The 23,324-nt window shown below is 43.1% G+C and overlaps 1 protein-coding gene across 3 annotated transcripts in view; it reads left to right on the plus strand.

The window, feature by feature from the left end:
* The first annotated feature begins 1,132 nt into the window (after positions 1 to 1,132).
* Positions 1,133 to 23,324, plus strand: part of ETV6 (ETS variant transcription factor 6) — a 202,804-nt gene continuing 180,612 nt past the window's right edge. For all 3 annotated transcript variants that reach the window (XM_033953336.1, XM_033953337.1, XM_033953338.1), the window contains exon 1: positions 1,133 to 1,625. In XM_033953336.1, coding sequence (XP_033809227.1) covers positions 1,584 to 1,625 — 42 coding nt within the window. In that variant the 5' untranslated portion in view covers positions 1,133 to 1,583. The remainder of the gene's footprint in view (positions 1,626 to 23,324) is intronic.

A 23,324-nucleotide genomic window follows, 5' to 3' on the forward strand; every position in this document is an offset into this window, starting at 1 on the left:
TGATCTAGACAAATGGGACATAGAGGCACCTCTTATTTCTGACAGCTTTTCCACATTCTTTTGTCTAGCTTTGTTTTCTTTGTGTTTCCTCTCACTTCTTACCACTGTACCTTTCTCTTTCCTCCACCTCCCTCCGCTTCTCTCTTTCTGAGCCTCCTCCCGCCTTTCTCCCTATTTCCAGGCACAGCCCCAGCTCTCTTTATTTCCTCCTTTCCATCGGACGGCTCTGGGGAATATAGGTATATGCAGATCCCTTTTTTCCTGTTTCTACTTTTCCCTTCAAAAAGGGGCCCTTTGTAGGCTCCACTTTTAAATCACGATTCCTTCCATCTGTCAGAGCAAATGTGGGGAAAGAGGTTTTGTTGAAACCCCCTTCCCCCCACCTCTTATCAGGGAATCTCTCAAGCTTTGTCCTTGGTTTGGTTTAACAGCTTTTCAGCGCTAGTAGAAGCTACTCCAATTGATCTCTTTATGGATCAGGCAATTTTTTTTGTTTAAACTTTATTCCCCCTCTCCTAGGGGGATCATGGCAAAGGAGGACGTGAGCAGGAGGGACATGCATGCTGCTGCTGCTGCAGCTGCGACGGCCGAGCACGGCATCCCACGGGGCAGTGGGAAGGGAAGGGTAGGATGCAGCCCCAAATCAACTTTGCTTACAATGATTTTTCAACCAGATAATACATGGGGGCTCCAGAAAAAGGAGGACGGATTGAGACATCCGGGTTTTACTTCCATTGGTTTCAATAGAAGTAAAGCCCAGATGTCTCTGTCCTTCTTACTTCCATAATTGCTCTCAGTAGAAGTAAAACCCGGATGTCTCAATCCGTCCTTCTTTTTCCGGAGCCCCCATATATTATCTGATTGAAAAATCATTGTAAGCAAAGTTGATCGGGGCTGCATCCTACCCTTCCCTGCCCACAGCAGCAGCAGCATGCATGTCCCTCCTGCTCACGTCCTCCTTTGCCATGATCCAGTTCCTGTCCTGCACTTCCCTTCCTTCCCTCCCTTCCCCCTCTCTTCCTTCCTGGCTTCTCACGTCGCTTCAACGCTCCGCCTTAAACTTTCTGCTCCCTCCCTCCCCCCCCACTAGATCCCGTCTGGCTCCCCCCCTCCCCCCCGTGCCGCATTTCCTCGCTCCTGGCTGGCAGTCGAGCTCCTGCTTCCCGGTGCTGCTGTTCCTTTAAGGGGCAGAGCTCGGTGCTGGGAATTCACGTCAGTTTCAGCACTTAAAACTCTCCAGATCAATGAGCAAGAGAGAGAGAGAGAGACACACACAGTTCTGCCTTTCAGTTACTCTCTTCCAGGAAGGAAAACAGAAAAAAAACAAACACCAAAAAGCAGCCATCAGCCGCAGATCAAAAACAAGCAAGCAACCCTAAAGCCAACAGCAGCCCGGCGGTTCCGCGCAGCCTGCAGACAAGCGGGGGCTGCTGATCGCCTTCACGCGCCCTCCTTTGATGCCTGGGAAAGTTCTCTTTCGATGATCGCTCGCGCGTGCGGAGGATTTCTGGGTCGGGAAAGGAAAGTGGAAAAAACCAAAACAAAACCAACCCCTGAGAACTTCCTGATCTGGCCGTAAAGACATGTCTGAGGCTGCCGCCGCCGCCGCTCAATGTTGCATCAAGGTAAACCCTCTTCCCCCAAGTCTAGGGCGGGCTTTTTGGGCGGTCATTCTGCTTCCCTTTTGACTTCTTAGGACCCAACTGTGTTTTGCTTTATTGACTGAGTTGGATTCTTTTGGTGAACAGCAAGAAGGAAGAGGAAGAAATTCCTTTTCCTGCCTTACCCTTTGCTTTAACCTTGCTGGGTCGATTTGGGCGATTCGGACGGGATAACCAAATCGGATTTTGCTTTCCTTTGCCAAAACATGTGCAAGCGGTGAGGGACGTGAACTTTTGTGTGCGCGCGCTTAAAAGTTGGCGACGTGGGTCTGCCCTTGGTGGCATAAGTGGAAAAGGGACCTGGATGACAGCTTGTCCAATTCTTTTAGATCTCGGTCCCATTTCTAATGTATGCAGGCACTACCTTAAGTGGGGGTGGCTCTTTTGTGCAAACCTTTTTTTTTTTTTTTAAATTCTTTATTGATTTTCCAAACATTAATAGTGCAATACAAATAATTAAAGCATAAACACTAGAGAAAAGGCACTTTAAATACATAAAGAATTCAAAATACAATCATTTCCTCCCCCCTCCCCCCATAATTAAAACAAGAAGAAGTACATATATAATTGCAGTAATATTGATAACTAATAAGGTGGAGGGAGGGGATGGGGCGGGATATTGTGGTTTTCTTTTTTTTGCTCGGATGCTGCTACAGGAGCTGGCACTGATGATTTTGAGACAGTAGCACCATACAGGTAGCCATTGCCATGGATGGAGACCTAAGTTCAAGTTCACCTTTTGTATGCTGATGGGTGCAAATTGCCAACAAACAGCTTTGCCATGTGCGATTAAGTCCACTTATCTGGAAAGTTGCTCTTTCAGCTTGTTGCTTTTAAGTGCTCTACTCCCATCGTGGGGGGATCTGGCCGGCTGCCTACTGGATGACAGCACTCGCCAGTCTTTTGGGCTCTTTTAAATTAAAAAAAAAATTAGAAGTGACAGACGAATAACTAATTTACAGTACGTTGTAGGTAATTGCTGCAAGTCGGGGGGATCTTAACTCTAGAGATCCCCTTTCACTTGTACAGAACAGGGTTTTGCCTCTGATATTGGGGCTTAATAATCCATGATCTCTTGTAAATGCAAGGTGATCTGATTGAGTCAGAATCTTCTTTTAACTTCCCGTCCCAGGCCAGCATGTGCCCCTCTACTAGCATTCTGAGGCTCTTTAGGCTCTTGTGCCTACTGAGTGCTGGCCCAGAGGAAGGAAGGAAGGAAGGAAGGAAGGAGTTGTATGTCTCTAGTGAAAGTAGATTTTCCACCTCTGGCATGCTGAAGGAAAGCAATTTGTTGGCTTGTTGTGGTTCAGTACTAGGGCTGAAGTCAGGTGCATCTTTCTGGCTTTGAGAGAGGCCTACTTAGGAACCTAGAATTTATGTCACCTGAATTATGTATTTATCATTGGGGTAACAAATTGTATTTTGTATGGCTTTGCTACATAATTAAAGGACCTAAAATGCCATGGCTCTTTCCATTTTGTAACGGGAATCTCTGTTGAAATTACTCAAAAAGGACTTGTGTCACATGAAATACGAGGTCTGAGATTGTTCTATGAGGAATGGTAGAGACTGTCGATTGCAAGGTGTTGGTCACTGATGTACTTTACGGTCTGGACTGTTTTATTGTTTGTAGAGATGTCCTCGAGAGCCACAGGCAGGCCAGTTTTCAGGATCTCCACCGTGAATATGTATGAGATGGATTTTCATGCACTGTCTCCTTGAGATGCAGGTCTATCTCGTGCATGTTTATTGTGGATATCCTGAAAACCTGATTTGCCTGTGGCTCTTGAGAACTGGAATTGCCTACTCCTGGTCTAGATTTCCATCTGCTAATAGAGGGACATAATCTGGTTTTCTGGACTAGTCTAGCAGGATGTAAGACAACCAAGAACATATGGTCAACCTGAAACATAATGGTTACATGTACTATCAAACTTTTCCTGCTAGATATTAACTACCCCTAAAGATGTTTACCAATTCTAAGTTTGTATTATAGTCAATATATGTTTTTATTAATATTGTACACCGCCTAGAAGTCTGATTAGGCGGTATAAGAAATTTTTAAATAAACTTGAAACACCAGTTTTTAACTCAGTTGGCTGCTGAATCCTTGAAATGGTATTGGAGCCAAATGAAGACATACAGACAGGCGCGGAGAAAGGGTGGAAGGGAATTAGAGTATATTTTCCTTTCAGATGTCAAAGAGCCAGGAAACACGATATACATTTGCACGATAGACAGTATTATTGCTTATGGAATACTTGGATCATTGTAGACAGTTTATAAAGTTAAGTCACTTCCCGTGGGGTGCCCTGGCATTGTTTTTGTTGTTGTTTGCATCAATAATATTCTTGACTTTGACGCCCCTGGTGTAGATGGACTGGAGTGAGCTTTGACGGAGACTTCAGTAGTTGGAACCTAAGAACAGGACCAGGCAGAGCTTTGGATTCTTGCCTAGAAATAGCTAAGAAGAAAAAAAAAAATAAAACCCAACTAATTTTTAGATTGAATCAGGTTGGGCAGACTAGATGGACCATTCAGGTCTTCATCTGCCGTCATCTACTATGTTACTATGTTACAAAGTATTTGAGACTGTCAAAATCAACATGCATAATTTTTAATTTAACCCAAACCGTAATAATCATAGCCACATGCGTTGAACAGTTTTCCTAAAGGGCACCTGGCGAATAGTAAGTAATAAACAGTCAGAAACAACTTAACCGCAAGATTTTAATTGATTCAATCTAATTCTTCAAACAATATTCCTGTAATTCCCTAGAACTCCTGAGAGCAACTGTGTCAGAACAATATTCAAGATTTTATTTCAGATTTTAAAAAAAAATGTTTAGTCAAAGTTGACTGTATGAGCCAATTAAATGCCATTTTGCACGGTTGTCTCTCTACATCCCAGGTCTGGCTTAACCATCAGGTAGTTGTCTAGGGTGGCAACTTTGAGAGGGCGAGGTGGCAGAAAAGAACCGCCGCAGTCAAAGCAAAACAACAGGTTCTGACAGAACTCTCAGCATGCACTTTTACTTGTCGGGAGAGAGAACAATTACCAGTAACCATCTTACCAGTATAAATAGCCTTTTATCCAAGGAAATAGATTTTGAAAATGATCCTTATTGTGGATGCACAAAGTTCAACATTTAAAATTGCTATCCACCTGTGCGTTTGTATTGGATTGTTCTGGGCCAGGTAATGTTGAGAGAATCATGATTGTTGAGTTTAGTTATGAAAATCTCAGGGGGCCTAGGGGCATGAAAGAGAATTAGGGAGTGGGGCAAGGCTGACATTTTGTTTTAAGATGTCTAATAAAGTGTTCTTCAACCACCGGTCCGTGGACCGGTGTCGGTCCACTGAAATTTCCTGCCAGTCCACAGGGCCGGCACGAGCATCGGGCCCAAAACAGTGTTCTTCAACTGCCGATCCACAGTGCGCTCGGTGTGGCGTTATCTTCGAGCCGTCTCCCTCTTCCTCACTGATTCAGTGCAGAAAGCCACGGGCAGCGGCTCCTACGGGCATCCTGCGCCTGAACCGGAAGCCTTCTCTCTGATGTTGCAACGTCAGAGGGAAGGCTTCCAGATGAGGTGTGGGACATGCAAGGAGCCGCTGCCTGCAGCTTTGTGCACCGCATCAGTGAGGAAGAGGGAGCCGGCCTGAAGATAACACCGGGGGGGCGGCATAAAATGGCCAGACAAGAGCAGGCCAGAAGGTAATAATAATAACTTTATTCTTCTATACCGCCACAATCTTGCGACTTCTAGGCGGTTTACAATAAGGAGAGCTGGATACACAGTGACATACAATATGCAGATATTCAGAGGAAATACAGAGAGCAGAGACCTTAAGAGGCAATAGTACAGAAATGCAATTTGCTGAGCAAAATATAAGATATACATTTTGGTAGGTAATTTCCGACAGGACCTGTTTGGAAGGTAAGGCATAGCATAGAGGAAGGGAGACAACAAAGGTAGGGGGGAATGATATTATTTTTGAATTTAGTGATTGAATTATGTCAATTTTGAGAATTTACATCTTCTGTCAGTGTGCTTTGTGTAGTTTAATTTTGTGGTTAACCATTATGTGTTGTTAATAAGATTATATTGTGTGTGTCTATGAAAAATGAATGGAAAAAATAGTGTTATAATTAGTACTATTATGGGGGCGGGGTCTGGGGTGGAGATTGGGTAGAGATGGATGGGGTCTGACCCACGACTTAGCCCAGTGTTCTTCAACCGCCAGTCTGCGGACCGAAGCCGGTCCACAAAATAATTATTTTATTTCTACCAGTCCATAGGTGGATAAAGGTTGAAGAACACTGGACTAATACACGTGTACCAGCCTTGCTGCTAACAGGTATTCTGGAACTACATCAGTTCTATATTAAAAAAAACAAACCAACACCTAACATACAGCACATATACAAAAATATAATTTTAAATTGTTGTATCATTGGTATGTTCTGTGTATAATGCAGAATAATATATTGTATTGAAGTATTAAAACCATGGGCCTTCATTTTTGGGTACTAGGGATTTTTCTGTGCACAAAAGAGGAGCAAGGCTTGCTGTAGTTATCATATTTGATCTTAAAGTGCCAAACAGGTCGAAAAGGTGATGACAAAGGCCAGAAGGATTCTTGGGTACATAGGGAGAGCAATGGCTAGCAGGAGGTGATAATGTCATGTAGATGTCTGGAGATCACACCTTCAAAGAGATATAAGTAGGAGTCAGTTCAGAGAACGACTACTAAAATAATTGGTGGTCTTCGTCATAAAGCAAATGGGGACAGACTTAAAGACCTTGGTATGTATACTTTGGAAGAAAGGTGAGAGGGGGGAGATATGATAGAGACATTTAAATACTTCTGTGACTTAGATGCACAGAAAGTGAGCCTCTTTCAAGTGATTGGAAGCTCTGGAATGGGGGGGCATAGGATGAATGTGAAAGGGGACAGACTCAGGAGTGTCCTGAAGAAATACTTCTTCACGGAAAGAGTGGTGAGTTTGTGGAAGGGCCCCTTTCCCCCCCGGTGGAGATGTTGGAGACGAGGACTGTATCTGAATTCAAGAGAACTTGAAACAAGTACATAGGATCTCTAATGGCCAGGAAGGGAGAGGAGATGGCTTGGACTGGATAGGCCATATGGTCTTTATCTTCCTTCATTTTTCTATGTTTTTCCTGATTACATCCCATCCTCACTTTATAACTTACACACTTGTTTGTTTCATTCACACCTGGAATCCCAACTGTTTTATGCTTTTGAACACTACTATTATAGGGATATTTGCTCATACGTCTTAATTTAGAAAAACATTTGGGGGCAATTCTATAATAGGGTCCCCCCCCCTGCAGATACCCCAGTACAGTGCTGGGAGCACCTATAGTGGTGTCTGGATGCCTGATTCTGCATTGTTGTGTCCAGTTACAGGATCTTCTAGATCAGGGGTCTCAAAGTCCCTCCTCGAGGGCCGGAATCCAGTTGGGTTTTCAGGATTTCCCCAATGAATATGCATGAGATCTATTAGCATAGAATGAAAGCAGTGCATGCAAATAGATCTCATGCATATTCATTGGGGAAATCCTAAAATCCCGATGGATTGCGGCCCTCGAGGAGGGACTTTGACACCCCTGTTCTAGATGGACACGCTTAAGTGTGGCAGGCATTGTGTGTAACTCACAGTGAGTTGTGCTTTTAACTGGCAGTCCTGTCCATGCCCTTTTCATGCTCTGCTTACATGTATGCCCCCTTAAACACACTACATAGCGCCTAGGGCACTTATTTTATTTATTTATTATTTATATACCACTTATATCCTAAGTGGTTTACATTCATATTTCCCTATCTGTCCCGATGGGCTCAAACTCTATCTAGTGTACCTAGGGCAGTGAGGGAGGATTAAGTGACGTGCTCAAGGTCACAAAGAGCAGCGAGGGGTTTGAACCCACAACCTCAGGGTGCCGAGGCTGTAGCTCTAACCACTGCACCACACACTCCCCTTATGTGTGTAAGTGGCACTTTTCTGTGCACTTGTGTGTGCCAGGCATGCATACACCTCAGCTATAGAATTGCATTTTTTACTGTATATATAGGTCACACATCATTAAATAATGTTCTTGGGATCAGTGGGTATAGGTGGGGGAAGGGGTGATGTGGCATCTTCGGGGCTCATAAGAGTCCAGGGCCTTGGAGTGCTTTCCACCGCTTTATTCTCGCTCACCCTATGTAGAGTAGGATGGGGGGGGAGGGGGGAGGGCGAGTTTGGTAATTGTTACTTTTCTTCTGTACCTACTTGTTATTTATTGTATATGATACATAATTATTTGTACTGTGCACCCGTGGGGTGCCCTGGCATTGTTTTTGTTGTTGTTTGCATCAATAAAAATTGTTTGAACCTAAATAATATTCTTGACTTTGACACCCCTGGTGTAGATGGACTGGAGTCTTCAGTAGTTGGAACCTAAGAACAGGACCAGGCAGAGCTTTGGATTCTTGCCTAGAAATAGCTAAGAAGAAAAAAAATAAAACCCAACTCATTTTTAGATTGAATCAGGTTGGGCAGACTAGATGGACCATTCAGGTCTTCATCTGCCGTCATCTACTATGTTACTGTGTTCCTTGTCATCATCAGAAGATGAATCCAGAATGAGTGGGTTGTGTCCATCTACCAGCAGGTGGAGATAGAGAGCACCAAGCTGAGCTCTGTCATATATAGGATGACATGCTCACTGGTAAGTTAGTATTCTCTGTCTCTGCAGGCGGATGGATGGTGTCTCTCCTGCTCCTGGTTTTATATGCTGCTTGGTGTGGTCTGCAAGCGGTAGCTTGGGTTTTTTTTTCTGTTAAATCCAACTAAGCTCCTGTTTTGGCTATGCTAATTCAGTTGAGCGTGGGGATCAGGCTTCCTGGTTGCCTATTCTACAGTATAGCTGGTGGTGCTAGTTCCCTACTCATTCCCTGTAGCCCCATTTGCATTTGGCCTGGACTCCTAACTCCTTCCTCACGTTCTCCAAAAAACAAGCAGGCTGGAAGTTAAACCCAGAGGGAGTGCAGTGGACTAGAGGCATTTATAGGAAGAAGAGCAGCCAGCGGGGTGTGTGTACGTGTGAGTGTGTGTGTGTCTACAGTGAGTATGGCTTATTTCTCTGTTTGGCTCTGCTTCATTTACAACCCCTAGTTCTTTAAATGTCATGGCCTTGAGAAAGTCGGTGAATCTTTTTAAGATGATGTTTTTTCTCTGTTGCTGTCCCTGTTAAATTTGTCTGTCTTCACCTAGTACAGGAGTCCCAGGAGATCATGGTAGAGTCTGTGATCATAACATGGACTTCTGTTCCCAAACCAAACTTAAATTTTATAGTGCAGTGTCTTGTCAATAAAATAACAAAACTGTCAGCCAAACTTGAGTGCCACAATAGCAAACAACTTCTTTAAAATTAATGTTTTTCTGTTTTCAAAAGTGATTTAATCCAGTGAAAGTAGCGTCCCTCAAATTCTGTAAGTTGCGCCTGCAAATCAGTGCACATAGCCGATTTGTGTGCACAGCTTATTTAATTGGTGCCGTTAATTAGCAGTTAGCACCTCATAATTGAAGCCAGTTGGCACAAATTAAGAGTCACACGTGCAACTTTGGTATTGCTCTCTTGATTTACCTCTTTTTCTAAGTGATCGTCCTTTTCGAGTTCTTTTCTCCGACCATTAATCTCAAGATTTTCCTATTTCTTGTGGTGTCCCCCACTTTATTTTTGAATATTTAAGTCCATTGGCACTTTTAATTCAGGAACAAGGTATGTAATCCTTTTTTTAGGCAGATGATACATTGCTGATTGACGAGACAAGCTCTTCTCATCTGGATATCTCACCCCTAACTTCAGTCTTACACCTGATTTCAGAATGGCTGTCCATGAATAGACTTAATCCTTGAAAATCTCTTGGTTGCTGGATCACTGGGAAGGACGCTGCACCATAGCTTATCATAAGAACTTAAGAATTGCCTTGCAGGGACAGAATGAAGGTCACTCAAGCCCAGTGTCCTGTTTCCAACAGTGGCCAGCTAGATCCCAAGTAGTAAAACAGATTTTACGCTACTTATCCTAGGAATAAGCAGTAGATTTTTCCAAGTCCATCTTAATAATAGCTTATGGACTTTTCCTTTAGGAAATTATCCAAACCTTTTATAAATCACCACATTCTTTGTCAATGAATTCCTGAGATTAATTACACATTGAGTGAAGAAATATTTTTTCTGCTTTGTTTTAAATTTACTACTTAGCAGCTTCATTGTATGTCCCCTAGTATTTTTGGAAAAAGTGAACAAGCGATTTCACTCCACTCATTATTTCATAGACCTCTATCATATTATCCCTGAGCCATCTCTTCTTCAAGCTGAAGAGCCCTAGCCTTTCCTCATAGAGAAGTCATCCCAAACCTTTTATCTGGCTTATCACATCCTCCGGAAGCGCGTTCCATTTGTCCACCACCCTCTGGGTAAAAAAGAACTTCCTAGCATTTGTTCTAAACCTGTTCCCTTTCAGTTTCTCCGAGTGACCCCTAGTACTTGTGGTTCCCCACAGTCTGAAGAATCTATCCCTGTCTACCCTCTCTATGCCCTTTAGGATTTTGAAGGTTTCTATCATGTCTCCTCTAAGTCTCCGCTTTTCCAGGGAGAACAACCCCAGCATTTTCAACCTGTCAGCGTATGAATAATTTTCCATACCTTTTATCAGTTTAGTTGCTCTTCTCTGGACCCCCTCAAGTACCGCCATGTCCTTTTTGAGGTGCGGCGACCAGTACTGGACACAGTATTCCAGATGTGGGCGCACCATTGCATGATACAGCGGCATGATGACTTCCTTCGTCCTGGTCGTGATACCCTTTTTAATGATGCCCAACATTCTGTTGGCTTTCTTTGAGGCTGTCGCACATTGTGCCGATGTTTTCAATGTTGAGTCCACCATCACCCCCAGGTGTCTTTCAAGGTTGCTCATATTGTCAAAAATAGATACTTTATCAACTTCAGTTCAAAATATTCAAACTGAAACAAATGCTACCATAAGTTTAATCAAAGCAGCTCCTGATTGGTGAGGCCCGACTTTAGTGCAGGAAGAGGCAGTCGGAGCATTCAGCGAGTGATTTCCTTCACTCGCCGGTGCTCCAGCTGCCCTCTCCTGCCTCTCCAGCTGTCCTCTCCAGGTTGGCGGTTCGCGGTCAGAAAATACTGCGAATGACTGGGACCGCGAACCGCTGACTGCGAATTCGCGGGGGAGCACTGTAATTGAGTTTTTAACATTTTCTTAAACTGTAACCGGTCTAAACAGGTCCTCACGGTGGCAGGGAGAAGATTCCATAGTTTTACTCCTGCCACAGACATAATTATTTAAACTCTTTATTAAACATTATATTTTATAAATATACAGTAGTTAAATCCCCCTCATCACTGGCCGTAACTTCAAGAGATGTACAATATAACATCTACAAGGTTTTCATAAATCCAAGCAAACAGTGTGATATCTGGAGTCTTATGATCCTTATGCACTGATTGATATCATTCATCTCTGCATAACAACTGGGAAACTCCCTCCCTCCCTCCCCCCATTTGCCCCAATTCCCTCTTCTTTCCAGACCACCTACGGGAAGCTGCATTATCAAAATGGTAGGTGTATTCTCTCAGTCAGTTTTATTTAATATGAAACTTTTCACTTGTGGGGGGAGGGTTTGTAAATAGCTGTCCCATACCGTTAAGAACTTTTTCAGATATTTTAAGTTGCATCTTGTACTTCTAACGTCAATAAATCATGAAACTTGTTCCACCGGTACTAATATGACAAAGGTTGGTTCATCCTGCAGCCGGTGTTTAAGGATGCATTTCTTTACCACATTTGCCTTAGATATTAAGCTTTAAAAGGCTGAGGGTTACAGTGGACCTTTCAAGATTGCCTGCATTATGGCTTTCAGGCCTGAATTTATTTTTTATTTCTCGCCCTCCCAGAAACACAGATTCTGAGGACGAGCTAACAGAAAAACTGGGAGGGTAACAGAATAATAGGGAGACCTAGGTACAGTGTTAAAGGCTAACAATTTATCCTCAAGGAACAATGTACAGATTCCGTAGGCATAGGATCTAGGTACAAGGTGAGGGGAATCAGGTGGAACAAGGGCATACAGAGTTTAGGGAGCAGAGACTCTGGAAACAAGAGAGCATAGCAGGGCACGGATTGAAAAGCATGTTGGAGGTAAATAGAGGGGAGGTCAAGCATTGGTGTAGTCTTGTTCATCTAGCCGTTCATATATCCATTCTTATCGCTTGAGGACTTCATTGTCCCAGTTCCTCGTAACTAATTTCGAGCCTGGAGCAGTTAATGGAAGAGGAAGGTCTTTTCTGCCTTTCGGAAAGTCGTCAGGGATCTGAGTGGGCAAATGATTCCAAAGCTTAGGGATGAAGTGGCTGTAGGAGTGTTTACGTGTGGTTTCCAGTTGAAGGGCTCTTCCTGGGGGAATGCAGGGTCGTTTCTCTGTTTCGGAGCAGGGGGGTGGGCGTATAGGAGTGCAGTTTGGCAGCTACGTAGCAGGGTGCTTTGTGATGAAGGTTTTTGTGGGCTAATAATGAGGCCCTTAAAGGCACAGCGCTTGTTGATATGTAGCCAGTGCGCTGTGTGTAGTGCAGATGAACTTATCTTCTGGAGTTCAGGGTGTGAACTTCCTGAGCTGGGGTTTTATCAATCTGAGAGCCATCGGTTTATTATCTGATGATACCTCAGGTGCTACATAGGCCATTTTCTCTGCATACATGCAAGTTGAAAATCTATTTATATTTTGTGTTATAGAATTAAACATACACCCTATATATGTTGGCCAATAAACCACATATCTTCACACCTCATTCATATTTAATTTCAAAAGACACCTTCAACTCGATCCTCAGCAAAGCCACCTTCCCATTCAGTGTTCACTCATAGTGGGCGGCTTTATGCCTCAAATGGTCACTGGATCGTTCAATCTTTTTTTTTTTTTTTTTGGTTTTTATCTTTATTGATTTTTTCTTTCCGTTTTCATTTTTCTCTTATCTTAATATATTTAATCTGTAGTATCAACCTTAAATGTTTATACTTTTTCTGTGGAGCATATTAGTCTGTTCAGAATGGAGTGTTAATCATGAGGGAGTGATAGCCTTGAGGAAACCGCTGGTAATACATGAGTGAAACATGTCGGTTTATCTCCCTTTTTTGAATTACGACCAGAAGCTAAGTATAAACATTTAAGGTTGATACTACAGATTATAAATATTAAGATAAGAGAAAAATGAAAACGGAAAGAAAAAATCTATAAAGATAAAAACCCCAAAAAAGATTGAACGATCCAGTGACGATTTGAGGCATAAAGCCGCCCACTATGACTAACACCGAGTTGGAAGGTGGCCTTGCTGTGGATCGAGTTGAAGGTGCCTTTTGAAATAAAATATGAATGAGGTGTGAAGATATGTGGTTTATTGGCCAACATATATAGGGTGTTTGATATATCATTGCCTCTTTCTTGAAGAGTTAAATAAGTTTAGTGCCACAGTACAAATTTATTAAAAAAAAAAATAGAATTAAACAAAGGCATAAAAATCAATTTATAGACCGCATAACCTTGCAGTTCTATGCGGTTTACAAAAGACTAATAAAATATGACAATTAGAAAATGTAGATGAAAATTAATTGCCTAGAGAACAAGTAAGTTTTCAAGTGTCTCCTAAATTCTAAATAGGAAACAGCTTTGTTCCAAATGACAGCCTATGTTCGTGATATCTTTTAAACTTGGTTAAACAAATAAAGCATGAGTTTTACAAAAGTACTTTTGAGTGGAAACTAAAACTAAATTGATCAAATACAATGAAGCTTGACCCATCAAGACTCTATAATAAATGCAACCCAACTTGAAAACGATGTATGCCTCAACCGGAAGCCAATGTAATTCCCGAAATTCCGGGGTTGTTTGGGTAAGTTGCATTATGCTGCAGTGTGGAGAGAAGGAGACAGGAATGTGAGGGTATTTGATGCCAGAAGTTTATTCAGGTCCAGATTCTACAAACGGCGTCTCGATTGTAGGCGTCCAACTGCTGCCTAACCAGCCAATCAGGACACACGTTTTCTAAAACAAAAAAAACCTCCTTAGGCAGGCCGCCTACATTGGAGGCGCCTCCGGGAGCCTAGGGAGGCACACAAGCTGGCCTAAGCTCACCTAAAGCTGGGCATGGGCGTGGCTTGGCTCGGAAGTAGCCTTAGGTGGACCCATGCGGCTGTACGTGTGCCCCTAGGCCAGCAGACATCGTGTACAATGAAGGCCTGCAAAATGCTGGCTTACATTGTAAGCAGACGCAGCCACTGAGCTTATCGCAGCAAGAGATCTCCCTGCTCCGATAAGTGCAGCTGCCCATCCCCCTCCCCGTACTTCACCAGCAGGAGGGATGCCTAGCCTCTCCTGATGGAACCTTCCCCCACCACCCTGTACTTCGCCGGCAGGAGGGATGCCCAATCCCTCCTGCTGTAATCTCCCCCAATACATTGCTTGCTAAATCCATTGGAAATTTACTGAGAGGGAGAAGTGTAAGCAGTTGGGGGAGAAGAGAAAAATGTTAGAGAATTTTAATAGTCACATGATGATAAAAGGAAATATACAAAAAAAGGAGGGATGCGAGTGTTGTATGGAAAGATGCTGGAAGAAAGAGATATTTGCTTGTTGAGTCTGTGGAGATATATTTGACAAACTGCTAGTGGATGACCCACCATAGAACTTTGAACCATGTTTTTTTTGACATCTTGATTTGTGAGCCTTAGGGAAATATGTAGCTTTTAGAGAGCATGCACAAGTTTGCAACTCGTAAACTGAAATTCAGATTTTTCCGACTGACAAGTTGAGAACTAACCCAGACTCCCCCTAACACCCTGCTACGTAATACCAGAGTAATGGAAGGTCAGTGCCATGCCACGATGCAGTGAAGCAAAGCTCTGCCTTGGTTTGTGTGTAATACCTCAGAGCACACCTGTATAGTACTATCATCTTTGGGACAAGATTGGCAAATCTAGGAATTCAACTACTGTATATAGTTCTGCTGATGATAATTCCTGTAACCTCTCAATTATCTGTAGTCACTCAGTTCATATCGTCAGTGCTTCTAATAGTTGATATTAGGGGCTCTTTTTACAAAGCCGCATTAGCGATTTAACGCATGTAATATTTTTATTTTATTTAATTTTTATTTAATTCTTATATACCGATAATAACCGTGAGGTTTCTAAGCGGTTTACAAAAATGATGCATTAAAGATACAATAAATAAAAACTAAATAAATAAGATAGGTACTTGGAAATTCCCTAACTGTCCCAAAGGCTCACAATCTAACTAAAATACCTGAAGAAACAGTATGAAAAATAAAATAAAAAGACAGAGGTAGAGATAGAAATGAAATATTCCAACAAGTAATGAATAAATAATTTAAAGATAGAATTAAAATAATAATTAAAGTAAACAAAATAGAGATAAAAATAAGCATAGAGAGAAACAGAAACCCACTCCAAAAAAGCATCAAGATCTTTGACTTGTAATTATTATGATCATTTAACACCAGATCTTAAATGCCTTTCCGGAATACATCATATCCCTATCCCTCTCCATACCCACCTCCATCTCCACCCCAATTCACTTCAACCACCATTCCCATTCTTTTCTTTAACTGCCGTCAACCCCAGTTCCGATGGCTACCATCTGGGTCCCGAGTTTCCTCCAAGAACAGGCGACATCTCTGGCAAGGTAATCTCCACCGCTGCCACGCATGATGCGAGATCCTCAGAGGTGGACCCTTCGGAATGGGGGGAGGAGTGAAGATGGTGTCGGGTACCCTGCTGGAACGGGCTCCGCGGGTTTAGCGTGCACTAAAACCACTAACGCAGCTTCGTAAAAGGAGCCCCGGGTGTCTATTTGGACAGGAATTTATCAATGATTACTCAAGTTGATTTATTGGTTAAAAATGCTTCTTTATGCTTTGGAAACTTAGACTGATTAGATCATATTTTAACAAATCATTTACTATTGGTTCAGGCTTTTGTCCTCAGTACTCTGGATTATTGTAATATTGTGCATCTGGCAGTCAACCAGAAAAACCTGGCTCAACTTCAATTAATACAGAATACAGCAATTTGTCTGATTTTAAAATGTAAAAAAATCGGACCACATAACGCCTTAATACAGGGAGCTGCATTGGCTCCCCATGGAAGCTAGAGTGCTGTTAAGTTCGGTTGCCTCCTCCAGAACTGCCCAAAGGCTTAAACTAGCCTTCCCCTCTCCACGCGGCATCCACTATGCAGGCAAACTGGGAAAATCCCTTCTCTTCAAAATCACAGGTCTTTGGAACGACCTCGCCACCCCGCTGCGGAACCTGAGCTCCCTTCAGTTATTCCGCAAACAACTGAAAACCTGGCTTTTCAGCAAATTGTAGCTCTATCCTTCCCCCTTTTTTCTCCCCCCTTCTACACATAAGTTCATGTCATCCTTTTTCTTCTTCTCTACCCACTATTTTAAGTTCTTGTAAACCGTGTCGAGCTCCATTCTCATGGAGATGATGCGGTATATAAACTTAAGGTTTAGATTAGATTAGATTACAAAGTAATATTTGATATGGCTCCAGCCTATTTAGTTGATCAATTTATTTTTTCCTATCATAGACGTTCTATTTTTTAATTTTCCATCGCCCAAAGGTTGCCACCATAAAAGATATCATAATTGACTACTGTCATTTCAAGCAGCTACTTGGGATATTGATTTTCGTCAATTACTCTTTACATCTATATCATATCAAAAATTTTAGGAAACTATTAAAGACTTATTTATTTAGGAATTTTTTTTGAAAGATTGAAAATGTATTTCATTCTGTGCTGTAGCAGCATTTCACTTTTGTTAAACCGCATAGATCTGAAGGGTAATGCGGTATACAAATGTTATGTTATGTCCAGGAGAGATGGTAAAAGATGTCAAAGTGCTATTTACTGGAATCTACTGGCTAATGAGCTCAGCACGGTCCCTACTGATCTTGTCAGGAAATCTGGCATGTAAGTGTCTTTTGATAAGGTTCAGCTATGTAAGCTTACAGTTAGATTGGGGCCAGAAGCTTCTAATTATTCTCCTAACTAGTATTTTAGCCCGTTACATTAACGGGTGCTAGAATATATGTCTGTCTGTCTTTATTTCTGTCTCTCTCTTTCCCTCCCGCTGTCTTTCTTTCTGTCTGTCTCTCTCCCTGGCCCACTTTGTCTGTCTGTCTTTCTGTGTCTCTCCCTGCCCCTGTGTCTTTCTTCTTTTCTTTCTGTCTCCCTTTCTCCCACTGTCTGTCTTTCTTTCTATCTATCTGTCTCTCTCCCTGCCTCCTATGCAGCAGCATTTCTCTCCCCCCACTTCCCTGTGCAGGAGCCACAGCAGTATTCCCGCCCCCTCCAGTTCCCTCCCCCCATACCACTTTCCTGTGCAGCAGCAGCGTTTCCCCTACCTCCCCTTCCTCTTACCACGGTCTGGCCGGCTCCCTTACTGCCCCCCCCTTCCCTTCCCTTCCCGTGGTCTCGACAAACCTGCCGATTCCAGCAGCGTGTGCAGCACTCTACACACGCTGCTTCGGGGCCTTCTACTGCCCTGATTTACTCTGGCACGTCCCTGATGACATCATCAGAGATGCAGCAGAGCAAATCAGGGCAATAGAAGGCCCCGAAGCAGCGTGTGTAGAGTGCTGCACACGCTGCTGGAATCGGCAGGTTTGTGGTCGGGACCGCGGGAAGGGAAGGGGGGGGGGCAGTAAGAGAGCCGGTCAGACGTAAGCTTGACTCCTACGACTGAATTTTGGCAACTTTGTTTTTAGACTACCCTTAGGCTAATGGCTCCCTTAGTTACTTTGAGAAGTTTATTTTTGTTTTAAAAGCCGCCTTCGCGGCTCCTCTCTACATCCACCGCCTGCATCGGAAGCCCTCTCCGACGCAGGTGCGGCTCGAGAGAAGAGCCTCCACCGCGGCTTTGTCTGTTGAAAATCATCCATTCTGCCAAAAAAACAAAAATGTGCAGCCACCCCTAGCATGGCTTACTTTAGGTTTCTTCCCCTCCCCCGTGGCCGAGTCGCTGTTAATATTCAGATGCCATCTCTCTGTCTCGCAACGGGCTTGCCGGCTCCGGCCAGACAAAGTTCATTTTTTTAGTTCAAAGCCGACGCTGCGTCTTCTCTCTCGATCCCCGCCAGAGTCGGAAGTCTTCTCCGACTCTGGTGAGGTTCGATAGAGGAGCCGCAGTGTGGTAAGCGCGCATGCGCACTCTGCCGGCCACAGAACTTACAGATCAGTTAACCCTTTCAGGACCAAGGGACCTATTTGTCCCATAACTTTAAAATCCTATCAATTTTGATTGGGATAGTCTACAGTTCTAAATTTGATATGTACGGATTCCATATGATACTGCCTTTATGTAAACAAACTGGTTCCGACATTCATTCATTAGCGTCGTTGCCAGATTGACGAGAAGATTCACTTGCCACACTGTCCATAAGCCAGAAGTGTGATTTTTTTAAATAAAAATAATGATATTTCACAAAAAAAATCAATTTTTTGGCATCTGCAAGCCCTTTTTACCATAAAAATGTTGTCAAAACCACAAAAATTCACCTACGATCCTTATGGTCCTGAAAGGGTTAACACGGCGTTAACATGGCACATGTGCGCTTAGCGTTTTATTATTATAGATAAATGCGAATGAAACTTTTTTAAAAACTTGTTGCCTCGGAGGATATTGCGGGGCCTTGTTCAATTGCATGGACCTTTTTTTATTATTTCACTGAATGAAAGGTCTCGCAATCTGTGAAGCTGCGAGACCTGCGTCTGCTCTTTCTCCTCAGACCTCCCCCACCTCACTGCAGTCTAGCCCTGAGCTCCCAATAAAGTATAACAACCGCAGATTGTTTCACTTTTGGCTGCAGACCACTCGAGCAGCAGGTGCCTGGCAGCTGTGAGAGGCACATCAGAGCGTTTTCCAGTTTATATTGAGACGCTGCACCTCCACTGTTGAGAGTGAGCGTATGTTGGTGACTGTGTCTGAAATAGACATTCTCTGGTAGAAAGCTGTGTTGTTCTCCACCATGGAAGGGGTTTAGGCATTTGTTTGGGTTTTTTTTTTCTTCTTTTAAATATGAAAGCAGTTGCATCAGAGCTGTGGGAAACCAAACAGCAGAAGTTTCCGGATCCATGGGTAAACATGGGAACTCTGAGTAAGGATTCAGGTATCGCTCTGGGAAGGCCTGGGGCTAAGGGAATGTAGAGCAGCCCTTTGAGAGCTGGTCCAATAGAAGCTACCAGAAGACTCCTGGTCTGGAACAGGAAACACATGCCCACACAGCCAAACCTGTGCAGATGCAGTAAGTGGAGAAAATATCCATTTTTATTTAGTGATACATATGATTAGAAAGGGTCTTTTCCCTCACTGGCTGAATGGCAGTGCCATGCGACAGGTGTTCACTTCAGTTTCTGCGTGGGGTTATGGGGTGGCTTTCCAGATTGGGGGATGGGGAGGGGTGTCAGATTCATCATGCAATGGTGATACTCCGCAACTAAATTCAGGGCCCAAGATTACAAGATTTATTTATTTATTTAAAAAAAAAAAAAAATAAAAAATTAGTTTGGAGTTTCTGTGTTTTCAGACAGACTTCTTGGGTCACCAGGCTGCCCAGGGGTACAAAGTGTTAAGTGGATTTACTAAAAAGAAATTAAAAACTGGTTTAAGAGATATTTGGAGCATTGAGATTAAGCATGAAATTACTGCATCTCAATGGCCCCGAATTTGGTCTTGGAGGATGAAATGTACGGTGTCTGCATCTATGAGACAAACTTGGTTTTTTCTGTTGCATAGAGCGTTAGGGACCCCCGTTAGGTTGCAAAAATAGATAGTTCTTTGTCCAATAGATGTTGGCATTGTCATCTAGATCATTTATTGTTTCATTGCCCATTTATTATGAATTTTTGGAAATCAATTTGGGACCAAATTAATAATTTATTAGATAACCCAGTGGCATTATCTTATGATACTGTGCTATTTGATATGGAAATGAGAGCAAAAAGTCAGATTTCTGCGAATAACAATAAATTATTACTTATAATGGGATCGGTTCTGGGGCCGTTACTCTTCAACATATTTATCAATGACCTAGAAAAGGAGGCAAAGTGCAAGGTTATAAAATTTGCAGACGATACCAAACTGTGCGGAAGAGTTAGCTCCAGGGAGGAGTGTGAGGACCTGCAAAGGGACCTGGACAAGCTGGAAGACTGGGCAAACAAATGGCAAATGCGCTTTAACGTGGAAAAATGCAAGGTCATGCATATAGGGAAAAAGAACCCGTTGTTCAACTACAAATTGGGGGGGGCATTGTTGGGAGACAGCAGACTTGAGAGAGACTTGGGTGTGCTGGTGGATGCATCACTGAAGCCATCTGCACAGTGCGCAGCAGCCTCGAAAAAAGCCAACAGGATGCTGGGCATCATAAAGAGGGGCATAACAACCAGGACGCGGGAAGTCATCATGCCATTGTATCGAGCAATGGTGCGTCCACATCTGGAATACTGCGTTCAGTATTGGTCGCCGCACCTCAAGAAGGACATGGCGGTACTTGAGAGAGTCCAAAGGAGAGCAACGAAACTGGTAAAAGGGCTGGAACACTGCCCATACGCCGAGAGGTTGGATAGGCTGGGGCTCTTCTCTCTGGAAAAGAGGAGGCTCAGGGGTGATATGATAGAGACCTTCAAAATCATGAGGGGCATAGAGAGGGTGGATAGGGACAGATTCTTCAGGCTGAAGGGGACAACAGGCACGAGGGGGCATTCGGAGAAACTGAAGGGAGATAGGTTCAAAACGAATGCAAGAAAGTTTTTCTTCACCCAAAGGGTCGTGAACACTTGGAATGCGCTACCGGAGGAAGTGATCAGGCAGAGTACGGTACAAGGATTCAAACAGAGACTGGACGGATTCCTGAAGGATAAAGGGATCATGGGATATTGAGAAAGCTAACCAGAAAATAAGTATAAAAACCCAGGTCGTGCATGTGCAAGACCGGAGGGCTAGGAAGGGAAACCAAGGCGGCATGGGGGCCCCTTCTGGTGATTTAGACAGGTCGTGACCTGTTTGGGCCGCCGCGGGAGCGGACTGCTGGGCAGGATGGACCTGTGGTCTGACCCGGCGGAGGCACTGCTTATGTTCTTATGTGTTGCCATTCAGCAAATTACATATAATTGGAAGGATTGGAGGAGATTAAATTATAACTTCTGGTGGAACTCTTTATGCCATATTTATAAAATGGAAAGGTTTATTGCATTGCAACGGGATTTTTTAAGAAGTTTCAGGATGTGTGGAAACCATTGACAAAGTATTGTAAAGATTAATTTGAAATTGTTTCCCTTATACTTATCGATTTAAGGTGTAGGGAGGGGGGAATTTTATTATTACATGTTTTATATGATGATGGAATATAAGGGTGGGTGGGATGGGAAAGGGGAAGGGATATGTTTTTATGTAATATATCAATGATTGTTTGTAAGTGAGGAAGTAAATGTTAATCTGAATGAATATTTTTAACACTTAATGTAATTTTGAAAATGAATAAAGAATATTTAAAAAAAAAAATATTCCTCACTATCTACCAGTGTAGGTGGAGTACAAATAAAATACGCATAAAATTACTAACGTAATTACTAAGTGCTCCATTTACAAAACCGCGGTAGAGGTTTCTACTACAGGCTGGCGAGGTAAATGCTCCAAAACTGATAGGAATTCTGTGAGTGTTGGCTTTTTTGGCAAATGCCAGTGAAAGTTAATAACAGGGGCCCAAACATTCGTAAGGCTCTTAATGCCACGTATTCAAATACACCAATCCGCTAGTGGAAACTATCAAAAAACCAAATCAACCTAAAGGAAAAAACTAAAGTGGATATAATGTTATCTGTTTTTATATTGCTTCTGATATATTTATTATATATCACAGCAAAACCGGGAAAAAACCTCAAACGCCCAAGTGTTTAAAATGCTCAAAGCTAAAAACACTTTGTAGGGTATTGAACATCATCACTGGTCAAAAAACCCAATAATATACAATATATATTTTTTTCTACATTTTGCTTAAATCAAAATCAAGCGCTTGTGCTAGCTGTTATCAGATGCAGTAAATCAACCAGCAGTATAAAGATAACTTTATTAACTTTGAAGTTATTTAAAGGACACTTATGTCATTTTGATGTAAACTTCAACAAGTAAAGTCCTTTCAAGTTTCAAGTTTATTAGTGTTTTTGATTAATCGCTTAATCATCCTTCAAAGCGATGAACATAAATAAAAAACATTAAAAATTACACTATTAAAAAGTAATACAATATTTGCAGCACGTGGCCCTGTAGGAAGGAGGGAGTGGGCTTCCCTCCTGTCGTTTTCTCATCTGAAGGTATTGGGGGGGGGGGGGTCTGGGGATGTAGGAGAGGGGCCCAGGAATGATGGGGGGATGTGGGAGTGGGAGGGAATGGAGATGTCAGGGCGAGAGGGGAAGGCTCCACGGCTCAGCTGATCCTGGCAGGGGGGAATGGCTATCAGCTGAGCCACCAGGAATTCCCGAAACCAGCTCAAACTGATGGGGATTCCTTCTGCCGTGATCAGCTGATGGGAAGCCTGTGGGTTTTGGGGGGGTTCCGCTCTTTGGGTTGTGGGAGGAGGTAATGACCACTGGGGGAGTAAGAGGGGGTCATGCCTTAAATCCTCCAGTGGTCTTGTCAGTTTGGGCACCTTTGTGGAACTTAGACATAACTCAAACAGGTCTAACTTCCGACGTCTAAGTTCCCTCCAGGAAAGCTTTGATTATGGCTGGAGTATGTCCAGATTGAAACCCGCCCGATTCCCGCCCATAACAGACCTCCCAACATGTCCCTTTGATCTCTGAACGCACAGTAGCTTAGAAGTGTTGGTCTAGAAAGTTGGTTTTGATTATCAGCACTTGGACGTCCCTACTATTAGGATGTCTAAGTGCTGACAGAGGCTGGTTTTTTGACATTTTATAGTTTTGATTATGAGCCCCATATGCTTTAGCTTAAAATTTGCTGACCATAGCAATCTGGTCAAAATGGAGTGGGATTGGGGCAGTGTGTGGAGGGTTGTAGGGCAAAAATCTACATGGCCAGTGGTGTAATTCAGCCACTATCAACAGTGGCATAGTAAGGGTGGGGCAGGGGGAGCAGACCACCCCCGGATGCTGTCTTCGGAGGGTTGCTGGCGCCTCTCTTCTTCTCCAACCCCCCGCAAACCTCATTTATTCCATGCTCAAAATCCCTAATCCCCTCTCTTCCACTCCCTAATCCACTTCTCTTCCACTTTTCTCACCCCTCCCTCAAACGACCCAACTCTACCGTTCACCCTCTTAACGATCTCACCCATCTCGCTAACTCCAATGACCTGCACTTTCCCCCCTCTCATGCTCACCTTCATCACCTCATTGCTTGTAATTCTGATCAATTGTAATTACTTGTTAAATCTTGTTTATTTGTTGTGAAAACTCCCCTCCTCATGCTCACCTCAATATCTTCACTATATGTAAATCTAGTTTATTGTAATTTCTTATTAAATTTTGTTTAATTGAT

This window comes from Geotrypetes seraphini, chromosome 7 (genome assembly GCF_902459505.1).
Source record: "Geotrypetes seraphini chromosome 7, aGeoSer1.1, whole genome shotgun sequence".
NCBI classification, from domain to species: Eukaryota; Metazoa; Chordata; class Amphibia; order Gymnophiona; family Dermophiidae; genus Geotrypetes; species Geotrypetes seraphini.